At 43.8% G+C, this 21,162-nt stretch overlaps 1 protein-coding gene across 1 annotated transcript in view; it reads right to left on the bottom strand.

Moving 5' to 3' along the window:
- The window catches only part of PRKD1 (protein kinase D1), a 256,322-nt gene that overhangs the window by 50,496 nt on the left and 184,664 nt on the right, over positions 1 to 21,162 (bottom strand). The window contains exons 5-9 of the mRNA XM_068253887.1: positions 15,415 to 15,700; positions 12,530 to 12,719; positions 5,553 to 5,676; positions 4,376 to 4,453; positions 1,513 to 1,789 (exon numbers count right to left, since the gene is read on the bottom strand). Coding sequence (XP_068109988.1) covers positions 1,513 to 1,789; positions 4,376 to 4,453; positions 5,553 to 5,676; positions 12,530 to 12,719; positions 15,415 to 15,700 — 955 coding nt within the window. The remainder of the gene's footprint in view (positions 1 to 1,512; positions 1,790 to 4,375; positions 4,454 to 5,552; positions 5,677 to 12,529; positions 12,720 to 15,414; positions 15,701 to 21,162) is intronic.

Genomic DNA, 21,162 nt, shown 5'->3' with positions numbered 1-21,162 from the left:
CTCCAAATTTCTCAAAAAAATACTAGTACCCCCGTGGTGGGGGAAGATCAATATCAGACAATAGTTAGTGATAGATCCCATTTTCTCTTGGAGCTGCGACCAATTATCAAGGCCGAGTGGGGACGATACCTCCCCACATGCGAGAACGAGTGGTTGCCTCATATAGCAACCTACCTTTGTGAGTATATTATCTCTACATCTTTGAAAAATTATCTTTCCAACTAACGGTATTGCACCAAAGTGGGCTCCTGGACCTCCCTGTGTTTTTCTTTCCTTTACCTTCTACATATTAGATATTAAAATAAATGGCACAGTGAGCCTTCTATATGCTTGGTGTAACTACTGTGGGGGTGATAAAAAATGAAATCTTTCGCAGTAGTGGTCCTTTAATTTGTATATTTCTAGATGTTAGCTGAAGTGACTGATGCAGGTAAATAGTAAACACGTAGATGGCAGTTGTGCTGGTTACTGTTTAGCAGTTAGATGTCAGGTGATCAGCAGGCTGGAGCCAGTGAGTTCATACAAGCACACATGAAATCTAGCAGGTTTCTGAAGATCATGAAGCCAAGTCAATCATGTTACATAAGGAGTCATGAATCTCATTCCACAATTCCACAGAAGGTTTAAATTGTGGAATGGGATTCATGACTCCTTATTTAACATGATTGACTTGGCTTCATGATCTTCAGAAACCTGCTAGAATACATGTGTGCTTGTATGAACTCTCTGGCTCCAGCTTGCTGATCACCTGACATCTAACTGCTAAACAGTAACCAACACAACTGCCATCTACATGTTTACTATTTACCTGCATCAGTGTTTTACTTCAGCTAACATCTGGAAATATGCCCGAAGAAGGGGACTAAATCCCAGAAATAATTCAACTTCATCAGTTAGCCATTAAAAGGTATTACTTTTTTCTACCAATATCCCTTTTCTTAGAAATTCTCATTAAATGAGTTTTGAATGTTACAATAGGGCTTATTAATGTCCACAATAGAATACTTATACATCTCTGTCTTACATAGTACCCCTTGGACAACAGTAGAACTGTTGTGAGAAATCTGCTTTCCAGGCAACCAAATACTGAACTGCCACCGTTGTACTGATAAACAAAAGAAGGACCTATATGGTTGCTACCAAAATAAGCCTATTTCTCCAAGTCAGTAAATGACATAATTCCTTTAATCATAAGAATCAGTACTGTGCACATTACTTGCTTTGCTGTCTAGATCACAGATGTAGATGTACATAAATATTTAAGCATATTTATCAGTAAAAGCCCTTGGTGACTGCCATAAAGGCTGCATGCATCTCCCACACATTGGCTGGCATCAGACAATGAATCCACTGCCAGGCTCTGTGTGGGAGGGACAAAACAGGCTTGGAAATAGTCTGGGGAGAAATTGATGGAAAGACTAGGTCAGTGCAAATGTAACATTGCTCTAAATACACTTTCACCAACAATAAAACATTTATAACGTTTATTTTTTACTTGAAAAAAGCACGTACGGTGCTGGATGTTTCCCCCGTTTGCTCCCTTGGGATTGACTGGCATCAGTGCATGCTGAATGGCTATCTCCCACGTCCGTGCCACTTCTGCTCCCACACCACTGTTCACCACACTGTTATTTCCGGGGTCAGGAATGGTCACAGGAGGAAGGCTCTCCCCCACATAGTATACTATATTAGCCGTTGTGATTTCAAAGCAATGGGGATTTGCACCAGGGGGAAGCAGAGAGAGGTTCTTAGTGGATTCCAGGAGTAGGATCTCTGAAAGGGGGATTTCCTGTCAAAAGAGAATAAAGTCAAACAATAGATATCAGTGATAGTATAAAATCCCCAGTTTTTCCAACACAGGACACCGGGGGCTCATACACTAGGCAGTTTTCAAGGGCCTGGAGAGAGTCTAGGGGCCTGGAAGATGCTAGACCCACCAAATCTTACTAAAAAAGCCAGGTGATTATCAGCGGTGGGCAAAAACTGCTATCTTGCCTAAGGCCCCATTTCATTCTAATCCTTTTCTGCTCCGTGGACGTCCTAGAGACCTTCTCAAGTAATGTCAGTCTATCTGCATTTCACAGCACACCACCACTTCCTACTCTCCAGTCCACACAGTAAATACGTTTACCTTATTCGGGAACAGGAACGAGTGTTCTGGTTCTACGTTAACTACCCATGCAGTTTACAGTTCATTAAATACCACATAACTAAAGCCTCGTACACACAGCAAGGAAATAACACTCAAATCAAACTATGAACGACTCAATGTAGAGCTCGTTCAAAATTGAAAGACAAACAATGTCTTAAATGAACGATCCACAATGCCCCTTGGGCATTGCAAAAGACCATCATGACGGATCACTTTGGCAGATAATCGTTCATAGTCAGCAGTGTGTACAGAACTAGGAACAAGTATATCCTCGAATCTACAACACTTCACCTACATCCAGCATTGTTTTGCGATCTGATGGTTTGGCATTTTGTTCGCAGTCTGCTGTACTTCCACACTAGTCATCTTAAAGGGAACCCGAGGTGAGAGGGATATGGAGGCTGCCATATTTATTTCCTTTTAAACAATACCAGTTGCCTTGCAGTCTTCCGGATCCGGTGTCTCTAACACTTTTAATGTACAATGCACCCAACTCTCTGACGCGCCTTTATGTGACTTCCTCTTCCTCCAGCGGAATATAGGAAGTAGAAACTTGGGCACAATCAGCTAAGATGAGCTTTATACATTTGCTGTTACTATGATTCACCTTAAAGTGTTTTTCTAGTCTCCATAAATCCAACAGTTCTGCTTTCAGTACATGGCAAAAGTGGAATCCAATGCCTTGTTGTTAGAAATCATCTCCCATTAAAGCAGAAATAACTTTCTGCTTCACTGGTGCCCTACTAAACAGGCTCTAAAGTGTGATAGCCCATGAGTAGCAGGGATAATAGAGTACGTTTCTTTAGGACAAGGACAGACTTAGGATAGCACTACTAAAGCATTCATTATAGCGCTGCCATGGATGGTGCACAAATGGGCTTTTCCCTCATTCCAAAAGGAAGACATGGAAGAAAGGACCGTAAGCAGATGCAGAACTGCAGGCTATCTTGTATGTTTGGACATACGCACGTGAGCAAGCGCCGCTTCTGTGCCGTCCATCCATCCCCTGGTCACCCTCCCCCATCCATCCCAGCACAAACTTCAGACTAACGTTTGATTTCCTTTATTGACTGTCACGATGTGGGCATGTTTTCATTTGTAACGTGGCGAACCAAGGGGATAAAGCAGCCATAGCGGTGGTGCACGGACTGTCTTTTTTGTACTTTCAATTGCAAATGTGTTTCTTACCAGATACCTGATGCACGCTGCTTGCTGAACTCATAAGCCACTAGTGCTGCCAAAGAATACGGATGGATTATACGCCAATTTAAAGGTGCATTTGTTTACTTCACCCCCGCTTGCTGAGTGCCAGGTGAACTGCTCTTTTGTGTACCTACATCTTGTATGTTTGGTGGCAAGGACTGCTACCAGTGCCCAAAGAGGTAGCTATATCTTACAGACATGCTTCACCACCCCACAAATGATTCACCTTATGACTACAACTTAACCATGCTTACCACATGGCTTGGCTCAGGTGTCTTATTCAGACACTACTAAGGCTGAAAAGATCAGTCCGACCACCAAGCAACTAACATTTAGTAAAAGAAAAAAAATATGGCATATATCCGTATCCCTCTCACTACAGGGTGACTTTAAAAGATAAGTTCCAAAACCTCTTTGCATTTCAAATTTAAGCACAGCAGTATTATCTCATGACTCCTTAATAGATGAATTGGTCAGCTGGCTTGAGAGTGTAGTTAAAGCCACAAAATCGAATATTTAAAATACAAATATCTGGTCTATATCGATTGGTGCAGACCATTTCCACAGTTCAGTAGTCAGTGTGCAGTCTAATCACCTATTACAGACCTGACCATAAATTTGAAGCTGTAACCACAATGCCAATTCCTATTTCTGTCATCTTCTAGCCCCATAGTCTAAAATTACGCAACATGTGCGGATACATGCACCACCTATTGTTAAAATTTACAGATTAGGTGAGGAGACGAGACACACACACACTATGAGAAAGGACAGCTGGGAGAACTACAGAGCATTGCTGAACTAGCCAGCACTACAATTTCTATGTATTTTGAAAGTACAGTTTTGAATTGGATAACGTTTGAAGGCAAAGGTTACAAATGCCATTCCTATTCAATGTCTAATCAAATAAGATGAAGGTGTGCCTAAAAAAAATGGAAAAGGAGTGTGACATTACATTCTAAAATGTAGTTTATTCTGGCATTTCAGCTGTTGTGACATAAATGAAATAACTTGTCTTACCTTGTAGTATTTGCTTCCAGTATCATTCTGAAATAAGGTTATACACTTGCTGTCCAGTCTCCAGTAATGCCTTTTCCTCTGTCATAGAAAACAGACAGAAATAAAAATAAGCTGAATGAGCTATGGTATAAATTAGTGGTTTTGCAATAGTAACTGGCAAAGTTTTTACTCCCCTTCAGTAAACACAGGTAGTCCCCGATTAATAACGAAATAAGCACTGTAGGTTCATTCATAATCTGAATCTGTTCTTAGGTCATTACACTGTTCCACCTCTGCCCCTGCCCCACCATGCCTCCAGTGTTCCTCTCTGTGCCACCTCTGATCCCCCTGTGTCCCTCTATTTGCTTCCTTCTATCCCCCCTTTGTGTCCCCCTGTGCCTTTTTGTGTCGTCCTGTGCGCCTCTTTATATCCTCCTATGCTTATTTGAGCCCCTTGGTGCCTCCTTCATGTCCCCCTGAGTAGTATTGTGCCTACCCTGGTATTGCCCTAATGTTCTCTTGTGCCCTATTGTGCCTCCCCGCGCCCCCCCCCCCCCCCGGTATTGCCTCAATGTTCTCTTGTGCCCCCCTGGTGTGTCCTCCGTGCCCCCCCTCCCCATGTGCCCCCAGTGTTGTCACTGTGTTCTTGTGGCTTATTGTGCCCCCCTGGTGTTGCCTTGGTGCCTTATTGTGCTCCCCTGGTGTTGGTCTGGGCTCCCTGTTCCTTATTGCCCCATCCCCCCCCCCCCCGGTATTGTCTCCGTCTCCCCTGCCTCCTGCTGCCCCCATCCTGGGCGCTGTGAGCCAAGAGCATCTGGCAGCTGTAAGCTACGCACCTTCACGCCAGAGTTTATTGCTGTGCAATATTCCTCTCTGCTCACAGTTCACTCTAGTGCCCGGCACATCCTCCTGCATGATGAGGAATTACATGCATCATGCAGTAGGTGATGCCAAACTCTAGAGTGAACTGTGAGCAGAGAGGAACGTCACATGGCGATGGACACCGTCCAGGAGGCGAGTAGCTTACAAGCTGTATGATACTCTGGGTTTGCCGCGCACAGGATGGGGGCAGACGGAGGCACAAGAGGAGTCCCTGACATCACATAACGGGATAGAGGGCTCGCACATATCAGCGGGTCGTTCATATGTCGGACATTTCTAAGTCTGGGACTACCTGTAAATAGTACTCAGCTCTCACCATTGTGTCTTTGCTGGTGTAATGTACCATCCAGCCCTCCTGCATAACACTGCTGCTTTTCCGCTTTGTGTGCTTCACTGACTGGACCACTCTCATCAGAGGAATGTTATTACTGGCTGAAGGGCTAAGATAAAGGAAACAAAAGTGAAAACTAAATGCAGTCACATATAAAGAAAGATATATATATATATATATATATATGTTACGGCCAGAACCCGAAGTGTGGCCACTTCTAGTTCTGGCCGGCCACTTCGGGTTCTGGCCGGCCAATATGCGAAGTGGCCGCAGCGCTGCGGCCAATGTGAGAAATGGAATGTTTACAGCCGTCTCGCCCGGCCAAATTGATGACAAACTTGCTTAATTTTAATGAAATGTAGCCGGCGGCAATGTCATAGAATAGATGAAGCCGCCGGCTTTCGCGCACTGCCTCTCCCCGATCCCCCCCTCCCTCCTCTCGCCGCCGCCTCCCATTACAATACGTAGCAGCCGGGCGGGGACATGCAGCCGGAGAGTCGTTCGTCGCAGCAGGGGCAGCAGAGCGGGGGAGGCTGCAGACATCGCTTCTGCCAGCACCCCGCTCTGCAGGAACGGCAGGATTCCCCTGCCGCCGCGACGAACGACTCTCCGGCTGCATGTCCCCGCCCGGCTGCTATGTATTGTAATGGGAGGCGGGGAGAGGAGGGAGGGTGGATCGGGGAGAGGCAGTGCGCGAAAGCCGGCGGCTTCATCTATGACATTGCCGCCGGCTACATTTCATTACAATTAAGCATCATCAATTTGGCCGCGGCAAGACGGCGTCAACAAAACATTTCTCACATTGGCCGCAGCGCTGCGGCCACTTCGCGCATTGGCCGGCCAGAACCCGAAGTGGCCGGCCAGAACTAGAAGTGGCCACACTTCGGGTTCTGGCCGTAACATATATATATATATATATATATATATATATATATATATATATATATATATATATATATATATATATATATATATATATATATATATATATATATATATATATATATATATATATATATATCTATCTATCTATCTATCTATCTATATATATATATATATATATATATATATATATAGATATATATATATAGATATATATATAGATATATATATATATATATTCGTGTTCCTGAAAAGAATGGTAGTACTCATTGCTAGATAAGGCTTTATTCCATTATAACGCGATGAGGTGTATTTGTATCTTGATGTGGTGGAAGAACACACAAAGGTAGCACTGTCTATAGCAAGGTTTCTCAAAATCTTCCTCATGTTCTAACAGTAAATGGATCAATAGGACACAACATGCTAAAATACAAAATCCTGCAGTGCTGCTGTAATAAATAAAAAAGCTTATTTGTTTTTTATTTATTTTTTTACAATGTTTATAAGTCATTTAGTCAGTGTCTGGCAACTGTAAAATCTTTCCTCTCCCTGATTTACATTCTGAAATGTATCACAGGGGGGGTAAAATCTTTACTGCTGGCAAGGTGCACCACTGAGGAATGGTTGTGTGTTCTGAGCTGAACAGAAAAAACACCTGGTCTCCCAGTGCACTCTGGGAAAGGAAGTGCGCATAGCTAATCAGCCTAAGCTGTGACATCACTGGGTGGGCAGGGCTATACACCAATATACAGCAATAGACAGGAAGCATTTCTGATACTGAAACCAGGAAAATTGATTTAAAAGTGGGTATCCTGAATAATTTACTGTATTCTACTATATGTCATTACAGTTCCTCTATAAAACAAAAAAACACATTATTATTGTAGGTATATACAAAAAATATCTCTAGCCAAGAATAAGAAATTGCTGCTCCTGAGCTCCCTCATAACAGATCAAGAGAAATATCAAATATCTAACTGGCAGGAGCAAAGGAGTTTTGAATGATTTAGCTACATACACACTTATAGAGGCACTGTAATGACATATAGTAGAATGCAGTAACTTATTGGGTGGGGATACCCACCTTTATGGTAATTTTCCTGGTTTCCGCACCAGAAACACTTCCTATATCTATATATTGCTGGATATTGGTATATAGCCCTGCCCACCATGCAATGCCTAGCCAAGGCTTTTTAGCCATGTGTAATCCTCCTCCCAGAGCATTCTGGGAGACCTGGCTTTATATCAACTGTAAACAAGGACAATATTCGTACAGGAAAAATGAATCATGCAACACGGGAATCAAGATCTGACTCAAGGTTCCTGCAAATGTACTCGAGTGGTGTCGTAGTTCACACCACCTTGTTGTCACAGGTCTACTAAAAGACTACTACATCCTTTATTTGCAATACTTACCGTATTTTTCGGACTATAAGATGCTCCGGACTATAAGACGCACCTGTTTTTAGAGGACAAAATCCAGGGAAAAAAATATATATACTAAACCTGGTGCATCTGTAGTGCAAGGGCATCTTATGGCCCTTCCCCCCTCGCCTTATGTGTTCTCTGGTGTCTCCCTGTGTCATTCTTTCTCTGTCACTGTGTCCTCTGGTGTCCCCATGTCCTCTTATGTCCCCGTGTTCTCTGGTGTCTCCGTGTCATTCTCTGTCCCCCTGTGTCATACTGTGTCCCCTTGTGTCATGCTCTGTCCCTCTATGTCCCCCTGTGTCCCTCTATGTCCTTCTGTCATTCTCTGTCCCCCTGTGTCCTCTGGTGTCATTCTCTGTCCCCCTGTGTTCTCTGGTGTCATTCTCTGTCCCCCTGTGTCATTCTGTGTCCCCTTGTGTCATTCTCTGTCCCTCTATGTCCCCCTGTGTCCCTCTATGTCCTTCTGTCATTCTCTGTCCCCCTGTGTCCTCTGGTGTCATTCTCTGTCCCCCTGTGTTCTCCGGTGTCATTCTCTGTCCCCCTGTGTCATTCTCTGTCCCCCTGTGTCCTCTGGTGTCCCTCTATGTCCTCCTGTGTTATTCTCTGTCCCCCTGTGTCCTCTGCTGTCCCCCCTGTGTCATTATCTGTCCCCCTGTGTTCTCTGGTGTCCCTCTATGTCATGCACTGCCCCCGCCCCCCCCCCGTCCTTGTGTCCCCCTGTGTGCGGTGTCTGTGTTTGCCATTAACATTAGTGAATGAGGAGACCACCAGATATTAATATGGTGCAGTAATCAGGGCGCTGAACCAGCGCCGAGTGAGAGAACAATGAAAAGCACGTGTGTGAGGAAAGATGGCAGATCGCTGCATTAGCTTACCGAAGAGGAAGGAATGGAAGGAATACAGCACAAATGCCACCGCTACCATGTGGCTTTCACTAGGTTAGATGACAACAAAGCCATTGACCAATCAGATGGGGGAGCGCTGCCCGAGTCAGCCAATCCCAGCGCATACGGCTACTGCCGGTTTGTTACACCGCCCGATAGTCCCGTGGGCGGGATCATGCTCGTCATTTCGGCCAATCACTGCACTCCCAGCTACTGAGGGCGTGCAGTGATTGGCCGCAATGACGAACATGATCCCGCCCTCGGGACTATCGGGCGGTGTAACAAACCGGCAGTAGCCGTATGCGCTGGGATTGGCTGACTCGGGCAGCGCTCCCCCACCTGATTGGTAAATGGCTTTGTTGTCATCTAACCTAGTGAAAGCCACATGGTAGCGGCGGCGTTTGCGCTGTATTTCTTCCATTCCTTCCTCTTCGGTAAGCTAATGCAGCGATCTGCCATCTTTCCTCACACACGTGCTTTTCATTTATTTTGATTACTGCAGTATATTAAAATCTGATGGTCTCCTCATTCAATAACGTTAATGGGACACTCAGACAACGCACACAGGGGGACACCAGACACGGGGGACTAGAAAAAACATAGGCACTGCTATGTACATTTGGACTATAAGACGCACTGACTTTTTCCCTCCACTTTTGGGGGAGAAAAAGTGCGTCTTATAGTCCGAAAAATACGGTATAGGTTTTAAAATATATGTTGGTGCATAGATTGCAGACCAAAGCGGGTGTCTTTGCCTATCCTCCCCACAGTTCACTGTCAGAATGTGAGAACAGTTAGCTGGTCTGAGCACACAAGCTGGGGTGTGTGGCTAACCCTGAAGACTTTGGTTGCACAGCACTATTATTTATTTTATAAAATCAAAACAGTATTGTGTGGGGTGTACAGTTGAACCACCCTGCAGCGGCTTATGCAAGTGCAATAGATATGCAAAAAAGCTGTCCAGAATGCTCAAATATGGCAGCTCTTTGCATCTACAGAGTCGCAGCAGGTCTCCCTCACACAATTACTGAAAACAAGCCAGGGGAATAATACAAGGATTAGGGAGTGCAATACATATAAACAGTGCTAACAGTGCTCGACATGTTTCATCTTAAACAGATTTCGTCAGGAGCAAGATAAAGTGCAAAAATAATAGAGAACCCCCCAACCACCACCAAAGTATCCCCCAGCATCACACGGCTCAAGTCAGAGCTGAAGTGCCCATCTATACAATGGGTTTAAAGGTAACCAGAGATGAACGTTTCACACAAAATAAACATATCAGTTGATAGCTTGTAAAGAATAAATGCTCTACCTGATAATTTCGCCGCTCTGGTGTGCCTTTTTTTGTGTTTTTTATCCATTATTGCTCCAGGAAAAATCAAATATGGCCGCCGGCTCATATCTCTACTGCTTCCGGGTTATGAGTTGTTCTGGATGTGCTGTCTAGGCTATATGAGACTATGCTGCTATCTAGGCTATATGAGAAAGATTGCTGTGTGCTTTCATTTTGGTATGATGTGCAGCTGCCTGTAGGAAGTATCTCTCATAGGAATGAAACTGCAGTCATCATCATTATTTACAGCATGCAGACAGAGCGCACACAGATCATATTGCATATTGCTCTGAAAACTTGACTGTTTCAGAGCTTCTCTCTCAGCAGGAGCAGCCCCTCCCATGTCATCACAGCTCTCAGCATGCAAAGCAGGAAATTTGAGCCAGGAGGTAGCAGGCTTGGGCTTGAAAAGACTCCACAGAAGAGTGACTCAGCTATAATGATTCCAGGTCAAACCTAGACTGAGCCAGTCGGGGATTCTTATCACAGCTGCTAATAGACTAATTAAGCAGATAAGAATGAAACTAAAAGCAGGGTAGGTGTTTACTGTCATGTTCCCACTGATAAATGTAATAAAATACATGAGGGTGCTTCGTCTCTGGTTCTCTTTAAATATGATGTGGAGGCTGAGACTGACCTACCCCTTCCAGGCGACGCCCTCACACATCTCCACCCATTCCCATTAGCTCATGCAGGGATGTTAACTGTGAGTGTGCTGGCTGGCTTTTAGTCCAAACCTGTGCCATGTATAATTCAATTGGTGCTGGCTACACACTGCTGTATGTGATTAAACGCCAGTAGTCTCAGCTGTTAGCGGCCGTCACATACCGCTGCTGAACTTCCGACTCCATGTGACGTCACTTCCACATTGCCTCGGCAACGCGTACACACGGTCGGGTTCAATACGTACAAAAGTATGCGGCCCGCTATGGCGGTTGCATGGTAATGAGAAGCTTTTGCCCGTGATCAGGCTGATGTTACCAATTGGATGTGACGGAGTATGTACAAATGTGCGCCTCATTTAGATCGCCATGACTACACATGCCCTGTGCCACCCACGGTTGTCTTACCGGGCTTTCGCCCATGATATGCCTATATTTTAATGTCTTCTAGTAAGTGTTTTTTAATACTTTGCGTGTTCGAGGAATAAATAACTTTAATGCACAACGGAGCGCTCCTTTTTGTTTCTTTTCCACTTCCACAGTCATTCCTTCAGCCAGGACTACTAAGGACCTGCTAGTGGTTGCATTATACACCCTGTCACGCCTGGTGTGATTAGCGCAAGATTGCACATCATTTTCTTTATATCAACTGGCTACTGACTTCTCAGAAACAAACATTCTGCAGATATGCACCTGACAGAATTAAAGATGTCTCCATCTGTGATAAATTTCACAATGTAAATCAGGCCGAGGAAAGATTTTACAATGGGCAAACACTAATTAATTTATAAATGAATATTGAAAAAAAAGTAGCAATTTTATTCATTAGGTTATTTTCACTACAGTTCCTCTAATTATTTCTGCCAAAGTAATCATTCCCAATCATGCCGACTGGAAACCTAAAGTGTGCACAAGTGTACTCAATATCCCTGGCCTCCCCTTAGCAATCTGCCCTGGATGCCTGTTGGTCACCGTAGGAACTTCAAAGGTAGTTCCCATCATCTGATGCCTCTGGCAAGACTCTCCTCTCCATAGAGCAGACATAGCTTCTCAGCCCGTAGCAAAAACAGCATGTCTGTACAGCGATCTTTCTAGAGCTACCAACCTAAATGCTCTGTAAAGATCAGTAAAATGTATATGTAGTTCTGAAAGTGGTAGGTACAAGATTTATGACATTATTTTGCTCTCAGACAGATGGCTTCTGCATGCTCTGTGGGTGTAGTTAGTGCTCAGTTCAGCAATATTGAACTGTTCACAATGCAAGAAGGCGGGGCACAGACTTACCTTTCTGGGAGCATTATAGCCTGCAGCAATGGAGGTCTGTAGTGCAGGGGCTCCCAAAAGGCTCCATTAAATTATATGAAACATTGGCTACATATGGAAGTTGTAGAGAAGCAAGCTCTGTCATTAATGTGGGAAACTAGTTATGTCTGGGTTTAAGCTAACTTCTAAGTTCATAAAACAATCCTTGTGGTTAAACTAGTAATGCTGAAGAAAATCACAAAATCACGGGGCCATAAGCAGGCTATAGTGGGATTGTCAAAAAAATTGTAAATGAGATGCCAGTCGTGCTGTATCCACAGTGACAATCTAAATTATGTTTGATAAGCGATTTAGTCTTATAGACAATACTGGTCAGATTGGTCTACTTTGAAGGTTTGCTGCGACTGAGCCTGTGACACCACTGGTTCATACTCCCAATTTACTTTGTTTTACTCACAGCATTCTTCTGTGTGTCCCCATTACCACCATTCCCCAATTCTCGCTCACCTGATCATTATACGGTCTGAGGTGTCTTGATCTTGGTCACTTTCCGGCATGTCTCCATTCTCACTTTGGCATCCACTCACATTGTCTGGGGTTAGCGGCTCATCAATTTCATCCATTGGGCAGACTGGGTCGCTGTCATTGTCACTCAACTCCTCCATCAACACGTCATCTGCTCCAGGACTAAGCAAGTCTAGAAAGGGAGGTAACAAATCAAATTGAACAATTTGGAGAAAAAAAAATATATAAACTAATATTAACCACTTCCCAACTGAGGGGTTTTACCCCCTGACCACCAGAGCAATTTTCACCTTTCAGCGCTCCTTCCATTCATTCGTCTATAATTTTATCATTACTTATCGCAATGAAATGAACTATATCTTGTTTTTTTCGCCACCAATTAGGCTTTCTTTAGGTGGGACATTATGCCAAGAATTATTTTATTTTAAATGTGTTTTAATGGGAAAATAGGAAAAAATGTGGGAACATTTTTTATTATTTTTCAGTTTTCGGCCTTTATAGTTTTTAAATAATGCATGCTACTGTAATTAAAACCCATTAAATGTATATGCCTATTTATCCCGGTTATAAAACCGTTTAAATTATGTCCCTATCACAATGTTTGCCGCCAATATTTTAGTTGGAAATAAAGGTGCATTTTTTTTAGTTTTGCGTCCATCCCTAATTACAAGCCCATAGTTTATAAAGTAACAGTGTTATACCCTCTTGACATAAATATTTAAAAAGTTCAGTCCCTAAGGTAACTATTTATGTATTTTTTTTAAATTGTAAATTTTTTTTTTAATTACAAAAAAAAAAAATTGGGGAGTGTGGGAGGTAAGGAGTTACGTTTTTGTGTAAAACAAGTTTATTTGTGTGTAAAAAATGGTTAGGGTGTAGTTTTACTATTTGGCCACAAGATGGCAACATTACAAATTAGTTTCAGGCGACCTGCAAGCGTCCGGAAGTAGAAAGAGGCTGGGACTTTATTTTTCACAATGATCGCGCTGCTCAGCCGAGCGGCAGCAGATCATTGCGGGGCTGAGATCAACGAACGGGAATGGATTTTCCCGTCCGTTGATCTCTGGGCGAGCGGGCGGCGGCGTGTTTACTAGCGGCGGGCGGCGTGTTTACAAGCGGGAGCGCGGACAGCGGCGGGAGTGCGCAGAGTACGGATTTCTCCGTCCCTGGGGGTGAAAGGATGGAAAAAGGGGCGGAGAAATCCGTACGCGCGGGGGTAAAGTGGCTAAATCATAAAGGAAGGCAACATATTAACCACTTGCCAACCGCCTGACACAGATTGGTGGCGGCAGAGTGGCTCTGTTGTTCCTCAGCGATGCCATATGGCATCATCTCGCAAGGAGCAAGATTAGACGGGAGCTCGCATGAGCGCAAGCTCCCGTCACTGTAAACAGCAGTCCCTAGCGATCAGCATTCCAGCGACTGATCAGCGCTGGCAGGCTGGTTCTTTTATTTATTACAATAATAAACTATTTCTTCTACTCCCTGGCACAGGCATATATCTATTTATGTAAAGTGTAGTGTATGTAACGTAGTTTAGGGGCAATTCAGGGGGTGGAGGGGGAATACAAAAATATATATATTTTTTAAATAAAAAAAGAAAAACATCTTTTTTTAGTAATTAAAAAAATAAAATAAATATAGCAGCAGCAATCAAATGGCACCAAGTGAAAGCTCAATTTGTGAGAAGCAAATGAGGTCAAACTCATTTGGGTGCCAAGTTGAACAACCGAGCAATAAACTGTTAAAATTGTGAAGTGGCAAATTGTAAAAAATGGCCTGGTCACTAGGAGGGGTATAAACCTCTGGGCCTTAAGAGGTTAAATCACATCTAACTACCTCATAAGATGGTGCCCGCCATAAACCCTTACTCTTGAATGTAAATTCATTAAAATAAAGTGGAGTGATGTGCTCAAACACCAATAATCACTCCTACATTTACTTCTCAGGCCTAGATTTTAGTGCATACAGGTGAAGGTTAGTTATTGGGGTGTAAAATAATCAATATTTTAAGCAGCAAAATGACAAACTGACCACATTTCTAAGGTGGAGCTGAGAAGTTGCTAGAGAATGTTTCTCAAACAATGGTGTGGGTTCCTCAGATACCAACAGATACCAAACTCTATAGGTGCGTGCACACGCACTACCAAATGCAACAACGGATCCGCCGGACCCGTCGTTGCATTTGGTAGTGCGTGTGAACGTACCTTAAAGCTAACCAATCAAGGCAGTTTACCATGGAGTGCCTCCTCCAATGAACAGAGCTGCAGCCCTGCACACCCACTTTGCCCAACCCCCTGTATGCTTCATCACTGTGTACAATATGCCACAGATTTGAAAAACCAAGTCAACATATTATAATGTAGTCCAACATTTTTCAGCCTCCTTTTGTAAAACAGTTTCCAATTTATGATCACATTCATGTTAAAAAATGGGTATGTGTGTTTTTTATGTATCGCACATTACGGAGTCTCGTAAACATCACATTCATTCTAATACTTTCGGGGAAGCTTTTTTTTTTTCCAAACGTGATGGCTACAGTTAATAATGAAAACAATGCAATATGATAATTTACATTATGGGCATAAAAGCTTTTATTTTTTATTAGTTCTGTCAGCTGGATGAATTTTTCCTGGGTAAGTCCGTTAAAGCTTGGTTCACACGTAAGGCAAAAAACTGACACTAAGTTCATTTTATAGACTGCAAAACAGACATCGAAATGGATCCTATATTAGAAGAATGTTCACACAATAGGAATGTTCATACGTAAAAAATATTTCAGTAAATCCTATAACTTTGACATGGACGTATATTAAACAAAAATTAAATAAAAAAGTATGACCTTTCTGGATTTAAATAAACAATACCTCCATTTATGGCAACTTCCCCGAGGCAGTTGGGAGGCACTTTCGGTGCACACCGCTTGTGACAGTTGAACTTGCAGTCCTTGCATTGTAGCCCTTGACGGAACAGACCTTTTAGCAACTTCTTGCAATACTGGCATACTGTCGGTCGAGTGTACGAATGGATAACGAAGGTGTGAGGCACTTTGACCTTGGAAAGGAGGAACTTGTCCAGCTGTATGGGCCGGCCAGCGTAGGGCTGGGTGCTGGCCCTCTTCTCCCGGCTGAAAGGCTCTGATGAAGTTTTGCACTATAAACAGAATAGGAATTATGGAAGATATTCTGCAATACAGAGGTCCAACTCGTACACATCCATCAGGTCACAGGCATACAAAAATGGATAATATCTTGAAATGAACTACACAGATTCCAGTAAAACCCACACAGTATGTTGCCAACCTAGTGCAGAACTATCATGTAAACTTAAATCAGTGATAGGCAAAAGTGGCTATCCAGCTGTTAAGGAACTACAAGTCCCACAATGCATTGCAGGAATCTGACAGCCACAGTCATGATTCATAAAGGCAAATGCATTGTGGGACTTGTAGTTCCTTAACAGCTGGAGGGCCAAGTTTGCCTATCACTGACCTAAACCAGTAAGGCAAAATTACCAGTACTACCGCCATCAGTTAGTAATGTGTGTTACCGTAGGTACTGCAGGCCATGCTAATAGCGTAATTTGCAGTACACTGCTGGCTGTAGTACCAGTAATATTGCAAGGGGGCTGTCTACCAGGGCTGTGGAGTCTGAGTCAAAGTAATTTTGGGTACCTGGAGTCGGAGGTTTCAATTAACATAGGATTTTGAGTCTGATTATTTTTTTTAACCAAATCCATAGCCTTTGTAAAAATTAGACCAAGGAGTCGGAGTCGAGGAGTCAGAGCAATTTTGGGTACCTGGAGTTGGAGGTTTCATAAACTAAGGAGTCTGATGATTTTTGTACCAACTCCACAGCCCTGCTGTCTACGCATGGCAACATTTCCACTGGTTAGTGCGTTTAGCCCATAGTAACAGGACACACAAGTTTATACAAATATATGGGCAGCACGGTGGCGTAGCGGTTAGCGCTCTCGCCTTGCAGCGCTGGGTCCCTGGTTCGAATCCCAGCCAGGTCAACATCTGCAAGGAGTTTGTATGTTCTCCCCGTGTCTGCGTGGGTTTCCTCCGGGCACTCCGGTTTCCTCCCACATCCCAAAAATATACAGATAAGTTAATTGGCTTCCCCTAAATTGGCCCTAGACTACAATATATACACTACACGATACATACATAGACATATGACTATGGTAGGGACTAGATTGTGAGCCTCTCTGAGGGACAGTTAGTGACTAGACTATATACTCTGTACAGGGCTGCGGAAGATGTCGGTGCTATATAAATACTAAATAATAATAATAATAATACAAATTTTCCCCTGCAGAAGCCACTCACATGGAAGAAAGAGGTGTGCCATCACTGCTCACTCCCACTGACACCAGAGGCGGAATCATCCCCTATTCATTAAAGTAAATTTGCACACCAGCAGCCTAATTGTACAACGAAGCATAAAACTGTAGAAGGAAATATTCCTCTGCATTCTGCTGCTGGGTTTGTAAAGCAGGTATGACTAGGTGGCCACAAAACAGTGAGAAAAATGGATACCAGGCCACATTTTACAGTATACCTGTTATACAGTACTAATCATGTGTCTATATAAGGAGGCGGATTTATAGTTTATGAGAAATGAGCAATCTAAGGCAGCTAGTCAGCAGTTGCACAGCTGCAGGCAAGCAGAGCTATACCACTAATTTTTAAATCAGAAACTAAAAGTAATGTAATAGAAGGTATGCATCACTTATTTGTTAGCACTGCAGCTATAATGCGCAGTGAGACTTCTTGGGCGCGGTGCGATCGTTAAAGACTAAACCTAGGGTAAAAGCTGCCTCAAAATGATGCCTTGTAAGATTTTGCGTTTAGTCAGGCTTTTTACTATTCCTATGTATTCAAATAGTGCGGACATCTTCTGTAGCACTTTACACAGTACAGGTAGTCCCCGGTTAAGGAACGAGAAAGGACTGTATTTTCGTTCTTAACCTGAATCTGTTCTTAAGTCGGAACATTGTGCCATCTCTGTCCCCTGTACCTCCTTTGTGCTCCCCTGTGCTTCCACTGTCCTTCTCTGTGTCACCTCTGTCCTATGTACCTGCTTATACAAGTTTAAAAGCCATTTTTTCTTTGAATTTTTTACATCGTTTTCCTCAAAAACTACAAGTCAATTTGAAAAAAAAAATGTTTTTGACTTGTTCCCATGGACACACATAATCCATGCCGTTTGTATCGAGGACTACCTGTACATCATGTCACCAACTGTTTTTCACAGGAGCTCACAAAAAGCTCACAAACTGATTCCTACCACAGTCAAAGCCCCATGTCCCTACCTTAAAGGGAACCTAAATTGAGAAGGATATGGATGTTTCCTTTTAAAATAATTCCAGTTGCCCGACTCTCCTGCTGATCCTGTGTCTCTAATACTTTCAGCCACAGCCCCTCAACATGCATGCAGATCAGGTGCACTGACTGAAGTCAAACTGGATTAGCTGCATGCTTGTTTCAGGTGTGTGATTCACCCACTAATGCAACCAAAGAGATCAGAAGGACTGCCAGGCAACTGGTATGGTTTAACCACTTGAGGACCACAGTGGTAAACCCCCCTAAAGACCAGACTACCGTATTTTTTATTAAAATCGGGCCACTGCAGCTTTAACGCCAAGCTGCAGGGCCGCACAACACAGTACACAAGTGACCCCCCCCCCCCTTTTCCCCCCACCAACAGAGCTCTCTGTTGGTGGGGGTCTGATCTCAAACCCCCCCTTGTTTATTATTTATTTTTAAATAAATCTATTAATATTTTTGTAATTTTTTTTTTTTTACTATTTTTTTTTTTTAATCTCTCCCACCTCCCAGCCAGCCAATAATGGCGATCAGCTGTCATAGACTTCTGCCTATGAGAGCCGATCGCTCTCATGTGTCACACGGCTGTCCCCAGCACAGCGCTGCTGCTGATCGCAGCGCTGTACATGTAAATAGACGGCGGTTTCGCCGTCTAACAGTCTCCTGAGCGGCGATTGCCACTCGGAGACTGAAGGCGGGGCGGAGCTCCGCCTCCCGAGCAGGAGATGCGCGCTCATTCTGCGCGCAATCTCCTGCAAACTGCTGCTCCAGGACTTTGCGCTGATCGGCGTTAGGCGGTCCTGGGGCTGCCGCCCTGGCCACACCCATCGGCGTGAAGCAGTCGGCAAGTAGTTAAAAGGAAACATCCATATACCTCCCAGTTAAGGTTCCCTTTAACCTCCATGGCAGTATAGACGAGTTACTCATCCGGGGAAAAATATCTTAGTATTTTAGTAAGATGGCTTTTAGGACCATTGTAGCCCCTCACACACTCCAATGAGTTCTGGGTCACCATGAGCTTGCTTGTTAGTCTGTACCTCTCGGTGTTACAAGCCCTACTCCATAGAGCCAAATTAATCCATGCCATGCACTGATGAGGATCAAACAATCCGAAACAGTCTGTATGCATGTTGGATTATTATGGCTCTGTACAAATTACCAAGGTGACACATCATTGCATTCCAGCGGTTCTGGAGGTGTGTTTAGCTTCTAAGGGCAACAATGGTTAATTTGCATATATTCAGCAGTGATGCACTGGGAGACATCTCAAGCTCACTCCAACCTGAATTATCACAAATTCTTTCGGTTTTAAGAAAGCAAACTCTTGTTTTCCTTAGTATTTTAGTAAGGGGGCTTTTAGGACCATTGTAGCCCCTTACACACTCCAATGAGTTCTGGTTCACCATGAGCGTGCTGGTTAGTCTGTACATCATAAAGTAAGAGACATAAGGTGATATTTCCAGTTTTACTCATTTTCTTATCTTATTTCTGCTGCCTGGTTTTATGAGTCTGCATTGAGAACTTCTATCTTGTTGGGAGAATTCATAGCCTTTTTAGCCTGCTGCACATATAAACAGTCCCCTACTTACAAACGACTCGAGTTACATCTCACGCATATGAAAAAAGTTTTCTTAATGTACAAAATGGCTGGTTGCTAAACAGAATTCCATTCTACCTTTTTACATATACAGTGGTTTGCAAAAGTATTTGGCCCGCTTGAAGTTTTCACATTTTGTCACATTACTGCCACACACATGCATAAATTTTATTGGAATTCCACGTGAAAGACCAATACAAAGTGGTGTACACATGAGAAGTGGAATTAAAATCATACAGGATTCCAAACATTTTTTACAAATAAATAACTGCAAAGTGGGGTGTGCGTAATTATTCGGCCCCCTGAGTCAATACTTCGCAGAACCACCTTTTGCTGCAATTACAGCTGACAGTCTTCTATGGCCCATACTCATGGGCAGCAAAAGTGGCCTGTCGCCAGCACACGTGAGCGTGTGGGCGACAGGCCGGCGACAGCTCCTCGCCAGGTCCCTCCGCGTACACACGGGGAAGAGGGACCAGCGGCGCGACGGAAGCTGTCGCCGACGTTTCTCCTCCCCCCGCCGGAAGCTCCGCATACCTCAATGGAGGTTGCTGTCGCTAGTCCGCGTACTCACGTGGACTAGCGACAGTTGCGGCGGAGGTGCGGCGGCGACTGTCGCCAGGCGATTGAAACTTTCAATCGCCTAGCGACATCAGCGACGGGCGACAGTTTGGGGTGCGCGCCCGTGCGATGGCCTATACTCACGGGCGACAATTGTAGCCCGTGAGTATGGGCCATTAGGGTATGTCTCTACCAGCTTTACACACCTAGAGACTGAAATCCTTGCCCATTCTTCTTTGCAAAACAGTTTCAGCTCAGTCAGATTAGATGGACAGCGTTTGTGAACAGCAGTTTTCAGATCTTGCCACAGATTCTCAATTGGATTTAGATCTGGACTTTGACTTAATGGTTAATTTGCATATATTCAGCAGTGATGCACTGGGAGACATCTCAAGCTCACTCCAACCTGAATTATCGCAAATACTTTACGATGTAAGCAGTGTCAAATTTATTTCAATTTGATGACAGAAGGTTAAATATTTTGTATATAAATTACAGGTGTATTCCTGAAGTAACATAATACTGACTGCTCGATTCTTAAATTCACCAATAACCGACCTATTGCAAGCAAATACTCTGAGGACCGCATTAATCACCACTTTTTATTCTCTCCACAGTGTAAGCAGGAAAATCCTAAAGCCGGCACTCTCTGGGTGGTTCTGCGGGGCGAAAAGTGGACCCGGCAGCTTCACTGCCTCCTAAGCCTGATCTGTGGGCTACTTCCAAAGGATTTTTGTTCCAGACTGAGCACTGGCTGGAATTGCTCCAGGAAATGATTGCTAAAACCAGATTACATGATGGAAACTGTAGCTGATGGGGAGCTCAGCGAGAGGTGCCATAACCCATTCATTTCCAGAGAGAGACTATAAAGCATTTATTAACCAAGAACAAGAGGCTGTTTGTGCTGGAGGAAAACTGGAGTTAAAAAGGCAAAGCATCCACAATGAAGTTCTAACGTCCCGCTTCCTGGCTGCTTTATGTCAAAATCTGGGGATGTGCTTTCCTTTCACCTGCTTGCAGGAAATGAACAGAACACAGCAGTGAGTGGGTTAAGAGGAGCCCAGCCCAGAGAGCCAGCAGGGATTGTGCTGCATAGGTCTGCACAGAGCCCTGGCAGCGCAGGAT

This window comes from Hyperolius riggenbachi, chromosome 9 (genome assembly GCF_040937935.1).
Source record: "Hyperolius riggenbachi isolate aHypRig1 chromosome 9, aHypRig1.pri, whole genome shotgun sequence".
In the NCBI taxonomy this organism is placed as follows: domain Eukaryota; kingdom Metazoa; phylum Chordata; class Amphibia; order Anura; family Hyperoliidae; genus Hyperolius; species Hyperolius riggenbachi.
The sequence above is the reverse complement of the archived record's forward strand: the minus strand, read 5'-3'. Positions and strand labels throughout refer to the sequence as shown.